The sequence below is a fragment of the Enhydra lutris genome, unplaced genomic scaffold (genome assembly GCF_002288905.1).
Source record: "Enhydra lutris kenyoni isolate GAN:26980312 unplaced genomic scaffold, ASM228890v2 scaffoldscaffold23, whole genome shotgun sequence".
Lineage (NCBI taxonomy): Eukaryota > Metazoa > Chordata > Mammalia > Carnivora > Mustelidae > Enhydra > Enhydra lutris.
The window spans coordinates 27,202,386-27,218,233 of record NW_019154107.1 but is presented as its reverse complement, the minus strand read 5'-3'; the positions used below and the strand labels follow the sequence as shown (position 1 = coordinate 27,218,233).

At 39.1% G+C, this 15,848-nt stretch overlaps 2 protein-coding genes across 4 annotated transcripts in view; one reads left to right on the top strand and one right to left on the bottom strand.

Moving 5' to 3' along the window:
* LOC111150571 (zinc finger protein 674-like) overlaps positions 1–15,848 on the top strand; it is an 886,492-nt gene that overhangs the window by 431,141 nt on the left and 439,503 nt on the right. The gene's annotated exons all lie outside the window — the stretch shown is intronic.
* Positions 1–15,848, bottom strand: part of LOC111150576 (jade family PHD finger 3) — a 131,839-nt gene that overhangs the window by 99,588 nt on the left and 16,403 nt on the right. The window contains exon 1 of one of the 3 annotated variants that reach the window (XM_022508072.1): positions 12,185–12,220. The exons of the other annotated variants lie outside the window; for them this stretch is intronic. Within the exon in view, the coding sequence (XP_022363780.1) occupies positions 12,185–12,200 (16 nt within the window). The 5' untranslated portion in view covers positions 12,201–12,220. Of the gene's footprint in view, positions 1–12,184; positions 12,221–15,848 lie in introns of those variants that run through there. 3 annotated transcript variants of the gene reach the window in all.

Genomic DNA, 15,848 nt, shown 5'->3' with positions numbered 1-15,848 from the left:
TGTTAGAAGAGTATCAATCAATAAACTAAGCTTGTACCACCTCAAGAAACTAGAAAAAGGAGGATAACAATCCTTGGTATAGGATATAAAAGTAGATGACAGTTTGGGAAGAATGAAAATCAACTTGTATGAAGTAGTAACATTGGGTAGGTAGGTCAACCACTCAGGTCCGAAATGGGCAGAGTATCAGGGCAGGAAAACAACCAAACTAATGGCTTAGTTTAGGTAAAGGTAGAAATTAAGCTCTGGGCTCCCTACAGCAGCTGACCATCTTAAAAAACCTCAATGAGACAGGAACAGAAAATGTACGTACCATAGGACACATATTATCAACACATAAACATAATCCCACAGAGGGCCCCGTTTGAGCAGGTGATTAACACACCAGTGGGATTCTTACTTGTCAGGGTATGCCTAGGAGCAGCCTATCTTACCAGGAATCTAGGTTCCTTTTTTTTTTTAAAGATTTTATTTATCTATTTGAGAGAGAGAGAGATTGAGTAAGAGAGAACATGAGAGGGGTGAAGGTCAGAGGGAGAAGCAAACTCCCTGCGGAGCTGGGAGCCCAAAACAGGACTCGATCCTGGGACTCCAGGACCCAGAGCCGAAGGCAGTGGCTTAACCAACTCAGCCACCCAGGTGCCCCATGAATCTAGGTTCTTGAGGGAACATGGCATCTTCTGGTTAAAGAGGGTGGTGCTAAGAGAAGACAAAAGCTCACCAACACGATCTAGTGGTCCTCTGAGGTCTGAGGGAATAAGGATTCAGAAAATGGGTGTGAAGCACGTTATTCAGGTTTATCTAAAAGCTGAACTTTTAAGGACTTGATTCAGAATTCCAGTCAGAGAGGGGCCTTCCACAGAAACCTTAACAAGCTGACATACAGTTCCTACAGCCCCAGGAGCTCCAGTTATAACAGGAGGATGAAAGAATCAAGAGCCTCAGCACAGACATCAGTGCCCTTGACTCATCCAGTGGGTACTGGGTGAGTGGGTCACCCATATGGGTAGAGTCGGGCATGTCAGTGGTATTAGCAACACTGGGGGCTGTGCAAACACAGAACAGCCTCAATGGGCTGAAAGCACTAGCAGCCTAGCAAGGATTCTGCCCGAGAGGCCACCAAAAGTGCTAGAAGGAAAGAGAAGAGGAGGTAGATGACGTTTGGAGCTCTTGAATACCTAGTCAGGAAAACACAGCAGATACCTCCAGGATAAACCGGCTATATCTGAAGAGTGCCCTAGAAGCTAAAAAACCATAACAGAGCTAGCAGAAGTCTATGGAGTGACTGTTATCCAGACTCTAGTTTCACCTCCAGGATGACAGCCCACAGTACTTAGGACAGCTGAATTTCATGGTAGTAACAGATGCAAGCGTGAATACAGTTATAGAACACACACACAGACACACACACACACGGAAAATACATAGTAAAAAGATAACTATTTTCCTGTCACCTAAAACATAAATTTTCCAAATCAAGAGAATAATATTTTTACCCTAAAAATTAATGTGTAGGGGCACCTGGGTGGCTCAGTCAGTTAAGCATCTGCCTTCGGCTCAGGTCATGATCAGGGTCCAGCCCCTCATCAGCGTCCCTGTTCAGCGGGAGTCTGCTTCTCCCTCTACCTCTGCCATTATCTCTGCATGCACGCATTCATGCTCGTGCTTTCTCTTTCTCTCTCGTGCATGTGCATGCTCACATGTTCTCTGCCAAATAAATAAAATCTTTAAAAATAATGTGTAATAGGGGCGCCTGGGTGGCGCAGTGGGTTAAGCCGCTGCCTTCGGCTCAGGTCATGATCTCAGAGTCCTGGGATCGAGTCCCGCATCGGGCTCTCTGCTCAGCAGGGAGCCTGCTTCCCTCTCTCTCTGCCTGCCTCTCTGTCTACTTGTGATCTCTCTCTGTCAAATAAATAAAATCTTTTAAAAAAAATAATGTGTAATATACATTTAAAATTGGCTGTTTCTAGGAACTTTATGATAGGCGACTCACTTGAGAAGCTTATATTTCAATGGGTAACAGAAATTAACTTGGGCCTAAAAATATCCTTAAGTATATACATAGTACAGATGTGGTTCATTTGGTCCTTGAGATGGAGGGAAGCAGTTGGGAGAAACAGCCTATGGACATCTCAGTAGATTTCTGATGCCAGCTGGCAAGGCAGGTCTGGAGGCAGGAGGAAAGGCAACTATAGGGGCAGGGGTGAGGGACAATGTCAGGATTCCTGGTTAGAGTTGGGATTTTCTCTTCATTTAAAAGTGACCAGCCATTTCCCCAGCCATTTCCTCTCACTAGTCTCAGAGAAACAGCCTTACAAAAGAAGTCTGCAGAAAGTCAACTAGGTAATTAGACTTGTAAAAAGCCCAACTCAGAAGCAGGAAAACAGAATTTAAATAGCGGCCTTTATTTCTTCTAGCCAAGAAAACCTCCCTAAGCGCCCCCCACCCCCCACAATTGCCTGTCAAGTGACTCCAAATAAAAATCTTCTTCAAATGACTAGATAGAAATAGTTCTGGCATTTCTTCCAATCAATTTCTCCTGATTTAAAGGGCTAATTTGATTGATTGATTGATTGTCCTTTGTTTTTTCCCTCAGCTTTGCTGAGGTACAATTGACAAATAACACTGTACTATAAACTATACAATGTGATGATTTTAGATACATATACATTGTGAAAAGATTCCCACCAAATTAACACATCAATTATCTCACACAGATTTTTTTTTTCTTTTTTTGTGGTAAAAACACTTAAGTTCTACTCTCTTAGCAGCTTTAAGTATGTAATGCAGTATTGTTTTGTTTTGTTTTTTATGATTTTATTTATTTATTTGATGGAGAGAGAGACACCAAGAGAGGGAACACAAGCAGAGGGAGTGGGAGAGGGAGAAGCAGGCTTCCCACTGAGCAGGGAGCCTGATGTGGGGCTCGATCCCAGGACCCCCGGGGATCACAACCGGAGATGAAGGCAGACGCTTAACCACTGAGCCACTCAGGAGCCCCTGTAATGCAGTATTGTTAGTTATAATCATCATACTGTATATTAGAGCCTCAGAGCTTCTTCATCTTAAAACTAAAAGTTTATACCTTTTTACCACTTCTGCCCATTTCCCCTACTCCTCAGTCCCTGGCAACCACTATTCTACTCTGTTTCTATAAGTTCAACTTTAAAAAAAAATCACATATATTATAAGTGATATACCATGCAGTATTTGTCTTTTTCTGTCTGGTTTATTTCAGTTAGCATAATACCCTCCAGGTTCATCTATGTTGTCGCAAATGGCAGCATTTCCTGAAGAGCTAACTTTAAAAGTACAATAACAATGTGAAATATTGTTCTAGAACTGAAAATATTTAATATATGCTAATAGACTTCTACTGTAGAAGTCTATTAGCATAGAGCAAAGTTTGATTTCTAGCTAACCTTTTCACATAACTCAGATCACGGAACACTCCAACTCAACTCACTAAACATTATCCTAAACCAGGAATTAACAAAACTTTTTCTGTAAAGTGCCAGAGAGTAAACATGTTTTTGCTTTGCAGGCCATTTGGTCTCTGTCTTAACTATTCAACCCTGTCACTGAAGCATGAAAGAAACCATAAACAATATGTTAAAAATGGACAGGCTGTGTTCTGATTAAACTTCACTTATGGATACTGAAATTTGAACTTCATATAATTTCACATATCATGAAATACTCTTCTTTCAATTTTTTCCAACCATTTAAAAACAGAAAAATCCATTTTTAGCTTGTGGGCTGTATGAAGATAGGTAGCAGGCCAGATCTGGCTGGCAGGCTATAGTGTACCAATCCCTACTCAAACCAAGACTTGATGCCTCTCAGAAGGGATTTAAAATTTCAGACTTCACCTGATTAAAAAGAAAGAAAGAAAGGAAGAAAGAAAGAAAGAAAGAAAGAAATGGGGTGCCTGGGTGGCTCAGTCAGTTAAGTGTCTGCCTTCAGCTTGGGTCATGATCCCAGGGTCCTGGGATCGACCCCCATGTTGGGCTCCCTACTCACTGGGGACCCAGCTTCTCCCTCTCCCTGCTGCTCATGCTCTCTCACGATCTCTCCCTAATAAATAAAATCTTTAAAAACCAAATAAATAAAAATAAATGTAAAAAGTAGACATTTCAAACCAGCATTTCACTATAAATTTTGTTGTTAAAGTTTCAGCTTAAGCAGTAGGGGCAAACTCTTTAAGTGTATAGCAACATATTATAGTGGAAAAAGAACTAGAAAACTAACTTACAGACCTGCAATTTACTAGGTATGTAAAGCTACAAAATGTACTCATTCTTTTTTTTTAAGATTTTATTTATTTATTTGACAGAGAGAGAGAGAGAGATCACAAGTAGGCAGAGAGGCAGGCAGAGAGAGGAGGAAGCAGGCTCACTGCTGAGCAGAAAGCCCGATGCGGGGCTCGATCCCAGGACCCTGAGATCATGACCCGAGCCAAAGGCAGAGGCTTAATCCACTGAGCCACCCAGGTGCCCCCAAAATGTACTCATTCTTTCAGGAGTTCAATTCCCCCCAAACCTAATCCATTTGCAACAATCTTCCACATTGCATAGTTACAACTATAATTTACTAAACTCACGTTAATTTCTGTCTGGGATATATAGCAAATATTTCTATTTCTATTGTGTGCACATCCCTATGAAGCAAAGACACTTTCAAAACAAGTCTTTCATCATAATTATTCTAGTCTATTCTGGAATCTAGAGCCTACTTATGATATCCTGAATAGTCTGAGCCATGAAAAAACCCAAACAGGATAAACCTGAAAAAATCCATGTCCAGACATATCCAAATCAAACTGCTAAACAAAAATACAAAGAAAAAATCTTGGAAGCAGCCAGATAAAAACTTTACATTATAGGAGTATCTATTACCTTTTATAGGGGTACATTATTTGACAATACAGTGGATTTTTAAAAATCAGAAACCATGAAGGTCAGGAGAAAATGGCACAACATGTTTGAAGTGTGGGGGAAAAAAGAACTGTCAACACATAATTCTATATCCAGCAAAAATATCCTCCAGAAATGAGAATTTATAGCCAGCAAACTGCTCTAAAAGAATTGCTATAGGAAGTTCTTCAGACAGTTGGAAAATTAGAGCAGACAGAAATTTAGAACATTAGGGACAAATGAACAGCAACATAAATGGAAAATATTTGGGTAAATATAAGAAACTATTTTTCTCTTCAGTTCTTTAAAATACGTTTGACAACTGACAGCAAAAATGATAATGTGTGAAGGGATTTTCAATAGGTATAGATGTAACATAACATTCTAACATAAAGGGTGGGAGGTAAAGGGTAAGGTTTCTGCATTCCTCTTGAAGTGATAAAGTATTTGTACTAAGCAGACTGTACAAAGTTAAATATGTATATTATAATTCCTAGTGTAACCACAAAAATATGCAGAGATAAACTCAAATATCAGAGTAGATAAGTTAAAATGGAGCACTAAAAATGCTGAAATAACCCAAAAGAAGGCAGGGAAGTGGAAAAAAGGGAAATATAAAGAGGTTAACACAAAGAAGTAATTAAATGGTAGGCCTAAACCAAGCACATCAATAGTTACATTAAGTGTAATGGCCTAAACGTACAATTAAAAGATAAAGAACGTCAGAATAGATTTTTAAAATATGACTGAACTATACATTGTCTGTAAGAAAATAACTTCAAATATAATGATACAGGTAGGTGAAAAGGGAAAGGATGAAAAAAGATACATAATGCAAACAATGATCAAAAGAAAGAATTCAGAGCAAAGAAAACAACAAGGATAAAGTGGGATATAGAGAGCTATGACATAATGCTAAAAGGTTATTAACTCACTCAAAAGACTTAACAATCCTAAATGTGTACACACCTAACAACAGTGCTTCAAAATATGTGAAGCAAAAACCATCAGACCTAAAATTAGAAGTAGAAAAATCCACAGTTATAGTTGGAGGCTTCAATACTCCTCTCTAAAACATAGAACAAGTAGACAGAAAATTAGCAAGAATTTATAAGAACTGAAAATCATTATCAACCAAGTGGCATTAGTTGACATAATAAAGAACACTCTACCTGACAATAGCAGAATATATATTATTTCAACAACACAGACCATATCCGAGGTCATAATACAAACCTCACATATAAAAGAATTGAAATGATAAAGAATATGCTGCTCCATGACCATAAGGAAATTAAAATAGAAATCAACAACACAGAGATAGGAGGAAAAGTTCCAAACACTTAGATATTAGATAGCATACATCTAAATAATCCATGAATCAAAGAGAAACTTTCAAGAGAAATTAGAAAAATATTCTGAATTTTAAAAAAATGAAAATACAACATAACCCAATTTGTGGGTTACAGCTGAAGCAGTGTTTATAGGGAAACTAATAGCATTAAATTCTCTTTTAGGGAAAAAAAAGGTCTCAAATAAACAATCTACACTTCTACCTTAGGGAACTAGAAAAAGAAGAGTAAAATAAATCCAGAGTAAGCTGAACAAGGAAATAATCTAGATAAAGCAGAAATCCATGAACCTGAAAACAACAGAGAAACAGAAAAACAACAGACAAAAATCAATGAAAACAAAAGATGGTTCTTTGAAAAGATCAATAAAATTGATAAACCTCTAGCAAGACTGACAGAGAAAAGAAAACACTCAAAATAGTCATATCAAGAATGAAAGAGGGGATTATCACTATAAACCCTGCAAACACTGAAAGGATAATAAGGGGATATGATGAATAACTCTATGCACATAAATTAGAGAACAAAAATGGGACAGACTGCTCAAAAACCACAAACTCCCCAAATTCACTGAAGATGAAATAGACAACCCAAATAATGCCATATCTGTTAGGGAAATTAAATTCACAGCTAAGGGGTGCCTGGGTGGCTCAGTCAGTTAAGCATCTGCCTACAGCTCAGGTCATGATCTCAGGGTCCTAAGACTGAGCCCCATGTTGGGCTCCCTGCTCAGCAGGGAGTCTGCTTTTCCCTTTGCTTCTCTCCCTCCCCCCGGTCATGCTCTGTCTCTCTCAAATAAACAAAAATCTTAAAAAAAATAATAATAAAAAATAAAAGCATCGGGTAATATTTTTTTAAATTCATAGCTAAAAATCTCTAAAAAAAAAAAAAAATACTCAGGCCCAGATAATTTCACTGGCAAATTTCAAAATACATTTAAAGAAAAAACAACACCAATTCTGCAAGATCTCTTCCAGGAAACAGGAGAGGAGGCAATCCTTCCCAACTCATTTTATTAAGCCCTGATACCAAATCCAGACAAATGCAGTAAACTCTAGACCAATACCCCTCATGAAAATAGAACTAAACACCTCCAACAAAATATTAGCAAATCTAATAGCAATATATAAAACACTACAAACAAGTGGGGTTTACTCCAGGAATGCAAGGCAGGTTCAATGTCCAAAAACCAAGCAATGTAATCAACCATATTAAGTCTAAAATTCATCATGCACTCATGATAGAAACTCTCAGCAAACTAGGAATATAGGGGAACTTCTTCAACCAGATAAATGAACTTCAAGATGAAAGACTTGAAGATGGGGGCACGTGGGTGGCTCAGTTGGTTGAGTGTCTGCCTTCAGCTCAGGTCATGATCCCAGGGTCTTGGGATGGAGCCTTGAATGGGGGTCCCTGCTTAGTGGGGAGCCTGCTTCCCCCTCTCCTTCTGCCTGCAGCTCCCCTTGCTTGTGCTCTCTGTCAAATAAATAAATATTTTTTTAAAAAAAGACTTGAAGATGAAACAGGAAAATGATGTCCTTTTTCACTACTCCTTCTTTAAAAAATTTTTTTGAGTATAGTTGACACACGGTGTTATCCCATAACTCCTATTAAACATCATACTGGATGTCCTGGTCTGTGCAGTAAGGGATGGGTGGATGCATGGCTAGATGGACAGATGGACAAGCAGATAAATAAATGGCATACAGGAGCATCTGGCCGGTTCACTGAGTAGAGCATGTGACTCTTGATCTTGGGATCAAGATCAAGTGGGGCGTTGTAAGTCGAGCCCCACTTTGGGTGTAGAGATTATTAAAAATAAAACCTTAAGGGGCGCCTGGGTGGCTCAGTGGGTTGGGCCGCTGCCTTCGGCTCAGGTCATGATCTCAGGGTCCTGGGATCGAGTCCCGCATCGGGCTCTCTGCTCAGCAGGGAGCCTGCTTCCCTCTCTCTCTCTCTCTGCCTGCCTCTCTGTCTACTTGTGATCTCTGTCAAATAAATAAATAAAATCTTTAAAAAAAAAAATAAAACCTTAAAAAAAATGGCAGGGCAGTTGAGTGGCTCATTTGGTTAAGCGTCTGCCTTCGGCTAAGGCCATGATTCCAGGGTCCTGGGATAGTGACCTGCATCAGCCTCCCTGCTCAGCGGGGAGCCTGCTTCTCTCTCTCCCTCTGCCACTCCTCTTGCTTATGTTCTCTTGCTCACTCTCTGTCAAATAAATAAATACATAAAATCTTAAAAAAATAAATCAATGGCACTATCCCTACCCCTAAACATGACTGTTTGCTTAGAATATATCAAGGAATCTAATTTCTTAAAGTCCTATAACAACCAGTTAGCTTAACAAGGGAGCAGGATATAAGGTCAATACAAAAATAAATCATATTTCTATGTGGTGGCAATAAACAATTAGAAAATGATTATTTTTATCTGGGTGGTTCAGTTGTTAAGTGACTGCCTTTGGTTCAGGTCATGATCCCAGGGTCCTGGGATCAAGCCCTGCATTGGGCTCCTTGCTCAGCATGAATCCTGATTCTCCCTCTCCCACATCCTCTGCCTGTGTTCCCTCTCTCACTGTCTCTCTCTCTCTGTCAAATAAATAAATAAAATCTTAAAAAAAGATAACTATTATTTAAAAAATATGTTATTTACAATAGCTCCAAATAAAATATTTAGGTATAAATCTAACAAAACATGGACAGGATCTATATGCTGAAAACTACAAAACACTGACAGAAGAAAAAAAGAAAGTCTAAATAAATGATAAAATATACTATATTCATGTCGTGGAATGTTCAGCGTATTAAAGATGTCAATTATCCACATTCATCAGATTCATCATTGGCTTTAATCTAATTCCAGTAACAATCCTAGCAGCTTTTTGTAAATATAGACAAATTGATTCTAAAATTTATAAAGAACAGCAAAAGATTCAGAATAGCTAAAACAAATTTCACAAAGAATAGTTACAGAAACCACACTGATTTTAAGGCTTACAGTAAAGCTACAGTAATCAAGATAGTGGTATTGGTGGAGGGATAAAAACTGATCAATGGAATAACAGCTCAGACAGCAACCCACTTAAATATAGCCAACTGATGTTTGACAAAAGTACAAAAACAATCTAAAGGAAGAAGGAGAGTCTTTTGGACAAATGGTTCTCTAACAATAAGATATCCACATGTAAAAACCAGACCTTTACCTAAACTTTACATCATATACAAAGATTAACTGGAAATGGGCATAAACCTAAATGTAAAACATATAACTTTAGAAGTTTTAGAAGAAAACACAGGAGAAAATCTTTATGACCTAGAGTTAATGAGTCATTTAAAAAAATGATAAATCAGACTTCATAAAAATTAAAATCTTGCTTGGTGATGGACACTGTTAAGAATATGAAAAGTGAGGGGTGCCTGGGTGGCTCAGTGGTTAAAGCCTCTGCCTTCGGCTCAGGCCATGATCTCAGGGTCCTGGGATCGAGTCCCGCATCGGGCTCTCTGCTCAGCAGGGAGCCTGCCTCCTCCTCCTGTCTCTCTCTGCCTGCCTCTCTGCCTACTTGTGATCTGTCAAATAAATAAAAAAAAATCCTTAAGAATATGAAAAGTGAATCCACAGATTAAGAGAAAATATTTGTTGATAAATTATGTAACCAACAGGAATTTTTATCCAGAATATTAAAAAAAAAAAGCCTCTCAAAATTTAACAGTAAGAGGGGTGCCTGGTTGGCTCAGTAAGAGGAGCATGTGACTCAATCTCCAGGTGGGGAGTCCAAGGCTCATGCAGGCTGAAGAGATTACTTAAAATAAATACATACGGGGCCTGGCTGGCTCAGTTGGTAGAGAGTGTGACTCTTGATCTCAGGGTTGTAAGTTCAAGGCCCATGTCGGGTGGTAGAGATTACTTAAAAATAAATAAACTTAATTTAAAAAAAAGCCTCAACAGCAAGAAAACAAACTACCAAAATTAAAAATGACCCAATTTTGAACAAAGACTCCTCTCAAAAAATACTCTCAAAAAATACTTAAGCAAACTACTTCTTTCTGATGGGTTCAATAAAAGTCATGAATCTGAAGTCAGTCAGGCATTTTACAACTTTAAGGGTGGGAGCAATGCTCCTTCAGCTCTCTACATTCTAGGGCAGAAGTGGGCCCAACTGATTACTTTTTCAAAAACACTTTATGGTGAAATATTAAAGAACTTTGTTTTAATAATCACCATTTTTTAATGGGTTGAAAATTTTCCCCCTACTTATGTCCCATATCCTTAACCCATTCCACCCCCTCCTCCCCAGTGTTTTAGAATTTTGGTTCAGAATTTCTCTGCAGAGGGTTCCTTATACTGCATGGGAAGTTGGCACTTTGGTCTCTGTATGAATGGGCACCACATCTTGATTATTTCTGAATCTGAGTTTTTATTGCAAGATATTTGTTTTATGCCTCTTTCAATAAAGTCATCAAGCTGATTCAGAATATTTATAAATACCAGTTGTTAGTGAACCAAGTTTTAATCTGCCCTTCCTGTTTCATAGGCTGTTTCAAATTTGTATGTATTTAATACTCAGTGGTCTTGTAGATAACTAAGCTTTTATTAATGTGAAAAAGACGCACCCTTTTGTTTGATTCTGTGGGTACTGACAGGACAGACTGCAACCCTCCATTTGGGCTCACTCTGTTCTCCATTATCATCCTAGACAACTGCAAATCAATGACTGACACTGAGTACCAGTGGAGCCTGCCTGAGGCAGACGGCGGGTGAGGGTGGTCAGGGCTGAGAAGTGCCTAGTGCCTGGAACACACTGGGCATTTCCTGAATTGTTGATTTGATTATGCTGTTCAGTAGTGTGAAAAGGAAAGTGTTAAAATAAAACCTGTTAGGGAAAAGGAGGCTCTATCACAATGAGCAGCAATATATTTTGCCAAAGCTATTAGATTTTTGAGGCAGCTGTTAGTTTATCAATTTTTATTGCTCCAATATAGTTATTTTATGGCCATTACTAGCAAAAGTGGATTATAAGGAATAGTGTTTGACAGGAAAGAAGGGCCCAGTGTGAGTCTGTTTGCTCTGGATCTCCTAAAACAGAGGTTCTTAATGTCATCCTCTTGGCTTATAAATAGAAAAATAACATGATAGGAAGGAACATCAGTTTCTCATTTTGTGAGAGCAGTTCCAGAAAGTCTTTCTGCAGCATTCTGCTGAGGTATCCAGTGTTTTTCCTGTATGGTACCAGCATGATCACAAACATATTTCAGGGTGCTGGTATAGCATTAAAACTAGCAATCAGTAGTGGATTTCAGGGACTTTGTACAGGATAGGGCATGATCCACAGGCAATGCTGTAGGATATTTCTGGTATCAAAAACATAATTTTCAAAATTAAAAACATGACTCATACAAATACAGAGTGAACACATGTCAAAGACTACTTTATTAGTGAGGGAACCAGGCTGATTCAAAGAATATTGGAGAGATTTGGTATGCATCGGTACTAAAATTAAAAATGCTACAATAAGATATCTAAAGTGGATAGAAAAGTAGTTACTGTCCTATAGGACAGTTAATCTGTACTTTCTGGGATTATTTCTTCTACCAAACAGAATTTTTACATCTCTACCTGACAAAAATCTTTAAGTTAACATTCCTCCCAATGGTGCAATTCCCCCAGAGAACTAAATAATCCTTGGGTGGACCTGTTAGTCAACGTTCCAGTATAACAGTAAAAGAATATTTGGCCATCTTTTTTGTATTACTTTTAATTTCTAAGTAATTTCTATTAACAGAGGGCTAATAGTTTATTTTATACCTGAGTAAGTCTTTGTAAGTAAAATTAAGGTTCTAAGGGGCCAGCTTTAGAATAGTGCGGTGGTGCTTATATATTTTACTTTACTCAAGCATTCCAAAAGAGTCATTTATTTACCTTTCAAACCAGTCATAGGATCTTAGAAGTCATCTGAGATCCAGCCATCTCCTAGGGCATGTATGCTTTCTTTAGCAGTCTTGACAGTTGATCCTGAAGCATTTGTGTGCAAGGAGGAAGGAAACTAACATGAGTACTTAGGTGAAATTTATTTTCAAAGGGCCAAATTCCTTTTCTCACGGTAACATGTAACCTATATATTTGCCACATTTATCAAATAAATGGATTTCTTCAGCATAATTGCCTCGAATTACACCTTAATTCTAAAAATTTACACACAGTATAATCTATCCTCCTTAATGTACAATTCAAGTTTTTAAAAAATGCATACAGTTTTAGTTACCACCACAAATAAGATACAGAACAGTTCCCTACAATGAGACACCACCTCACATTTGTTAGAATGGCTAATAATAAAAAGGCAAGAAATACCAAGTGTTGGCAAGGATGTGGGGGAAAAGGAACCCTTGTGCACTACTGGTGGGAATGTACATTGGTGCAGCCACTATGGAAAACATTGAGGTTCCTCAAAAAACTAAAGACAGAAATACTGTATGACCCAGTAATTCCATTACTGGGTATTTACCCAAAGAAAACAAAAACACTACTTTGAAAAGATAAATGCATGCCTATGTCTATAGCAGCGTTATTTACAATGGCCAAGAAATGGAAGCAACTCAAGTGTTCACCCATAGATGAAAGGATGTGATACACATACACACACACACACACACACACACACACACACACACACAGAGGAATATTACACAGCCAGAAAAAGAAGGAAATCCTGCTCCAATCCAATAACATGGATGACCTAGAGTGTGTAATGTTACATGAAATAAGTCAGGGAAAGACAAATACCATATGATTTCACTCTTATGTAGAGTTTAAGAAACAAAGCAAATGAGCAAACAGAAAAAAAAAGAGACAAAAAAAAATCAGACTCTTGGGGCGCCTGGGTGGCTCAATGGGTTAAAGCCTCTGCCTTTGGCTCAGGTCATGATCCCAGGGTCCTGGGATTGAGCCCCGCGTCGGGCTCTCTGCTCCGCGGGGAGCCTGCTTCCTCCCCTCTCTCTCTCTGCCTGCCTCTCTGCCTATTTGTGATTTCTCTCTCTCTGTCAAATAAATAAAATCTTTAAAAAAATTTTTTTCTAAAAAAAAAATCAGACTCTTAAGTACAGAGAACCAACCAGTAATTGACAAAGGGGAGGTGGGTGGGAATATGAGTGAAATAGATAAAGGGGATTACAAGGTAAAAATTTGCAGTTATAAAATAAATAAGTCACAGAAGTGGTAAGTACAACTTAGGGAATGTAGTCAATAAAACTATAACAACAGTGTCTGGTGACAGACAGTGACTACACTTACCGTGGTTAGCACTGAATACAGAATTGTTGAACCACTATGTTGTACACCTGAAACTAACACTGTGTGCCAATTATACTTCAGTAATTTCTTCAAAAACTTGGCAACCTTACGAGAAAGATATAGAACAGTTCAAGCATAACTGCTTTTCAAATGTCAATTAATCAACAAGTATTTATTGACTATCTATATGTCCAGTGGTCATTGGTTTGTCTTTGGGGACAGCAGGAAAGTATGAAAAGGCAGAAGTAAAATTATTCCTGCCTCCAAAGAACTTCTCCAGTCTGATCAGTGAAGCAGTTTTACACACATGAACCAAGCACAAATAAGCAACCTACTAAGTAACGATCTGCATGAAATGTGGGTTCTGGTATTGATACTGCCAACATATGACCTGAATAAGCCATTTTAATGGTATTTTCCTATCTGGGCATTCCGTTCCTCATTCATAACTAAAAGGGGTTGTCTGAGACAATCTCTAAGTGCCCCCCTAATTATAAGTGCATGTGAATCACCAAGAACAGAAAAAACTGCAAGGTGTTCCTGAAGACAGTGTTGAGCCCAAGCTTTGAACTGTTGAGAGCTAGGGAGAGACATGAAGATTTGTAAGCTTATTTGTCTATTAAGTAAGGAGAGAAGTGACACCACAATGACAGCGATACACAATAATCTCTTAAAGAAAACCTGCCATGAGCATTTCTTCTAGGCCCTGGGAATACAACAGTATAAACCATGCCCTTTCAGTGATTTATTACTGCATAGCAAAAACACCCCCAAATTTAGTGGCTTAAAATAACAACCATTTTATGTGCTCACAGTTCTGCGGGTCAGCAGTCTGGGGTAAAATCAGCTACGTGGTTCTTCTGTTAGTCTTTCTTAGGGTCCCTCATATGGTTAGTCATCTGGCAATGTGACTGGGGCTCAATGTTCTAATATGGCCTCAACTCACATGTCTGATGGTTGGCTGTCGACTGACCTCTCTTGCCACATCGTCTCTTCCTCCAGCATGCTAGCTGGACTTCTTTACAAGGTTGTTTCAGGGTTCCTAGGGAGAAAGGGGAAAGCTACAAGACTTCCTAAAACCTGGGCTCAGAAGGCGCACAGAGCTACGCACACTGCATTTTATTGGCCAGAGCAAGTTATGAGAACAGCCCAGATTCAGGGAGTAGAGAAACAGACTCTACCTTCATGGGAGGTGCTGCAAAGTCACATACAGACAGAAGTGAAAGAACTTTGTGGCTAATAACCATTCTATCACACCATCCCATTTGGGGAAATGAGTGCTGAGCACATTAAGTGCTGTGGGCCTTCAAAGATGAAAAGAACCATTGAAGTAAAAAAGATAAGCTTTTGAGTGGGTCCTGAGGAATGTACAGGATACAAAAATCCCAGAGGAATGTGGAGAACTTCAGGAAAAGGCAGTACACACAGAAGTTGCAGGATGACTCATAGTATGTTTAGATTCTAGTGAATGCACACTTAGGTGGAACGAGTAGAAAAGAGGACTTGAAAAGGTAAGATGGTGGGAAAGGTTATGATTGGATGTGGGAGACTTTAACCGCCTGGCTCTCAGGAATACAGACACTACCCACCTAGGCAGTGAGCAGCAAGGGGTCAGGGTGGCCTTGTGGCCGGAGTAGGAATGGTAGGATAGGGAAGAGACCTTTAGAACCTGCATCTTTGTGGAGAGCAGTCTAGAAGGAAGTTGAATTGGGCCTCAAGTACAGTGATCACAGCAAGAAAACAGCCTAAATATGGTCTCCCTAAAGGCAAGTGCCTACATGGATTCTCTTCAAGGGGTTAAAGGGCATAACCGGAACTTTTAAAGCCAGTTCATTTAGAAGTATAAAAAAAAAAATGTTTTTTTTTTTTAAAGATTTTGTTTATTTGACAGAGAGAGTGAGTGAGAGAGCACAAACAGGGGGAGCAGCAGACGGAGAGGGAGAAGCAGGCTTCCTGCTGAGGAGGGAGCCCGATGCAGGGCTCGATCCCAGAACTCCGGGATCATGACCTGAGCCAAAAGCAGATGCTTAACTGACTGAGCCACCACCCAGGCGCCCCAAAGCATAAAAAATGTTTATCCTGGATTTAAACTGGTTATCCCAAGGAAAGCTAAACTTAGGCTCAACACACACACACAGACACAGACACAGACACACACACACACACACACACCCCTCTCCTGTACAAGATGCAGGTTTCACACAAGACAAGAGGGTTACAACTGTTTGCAAAGTTTTGTCTATATTTAAAAGAAAACTCCTAGTGCTCTTTAACATTTGAAGTGGGCAAAGAA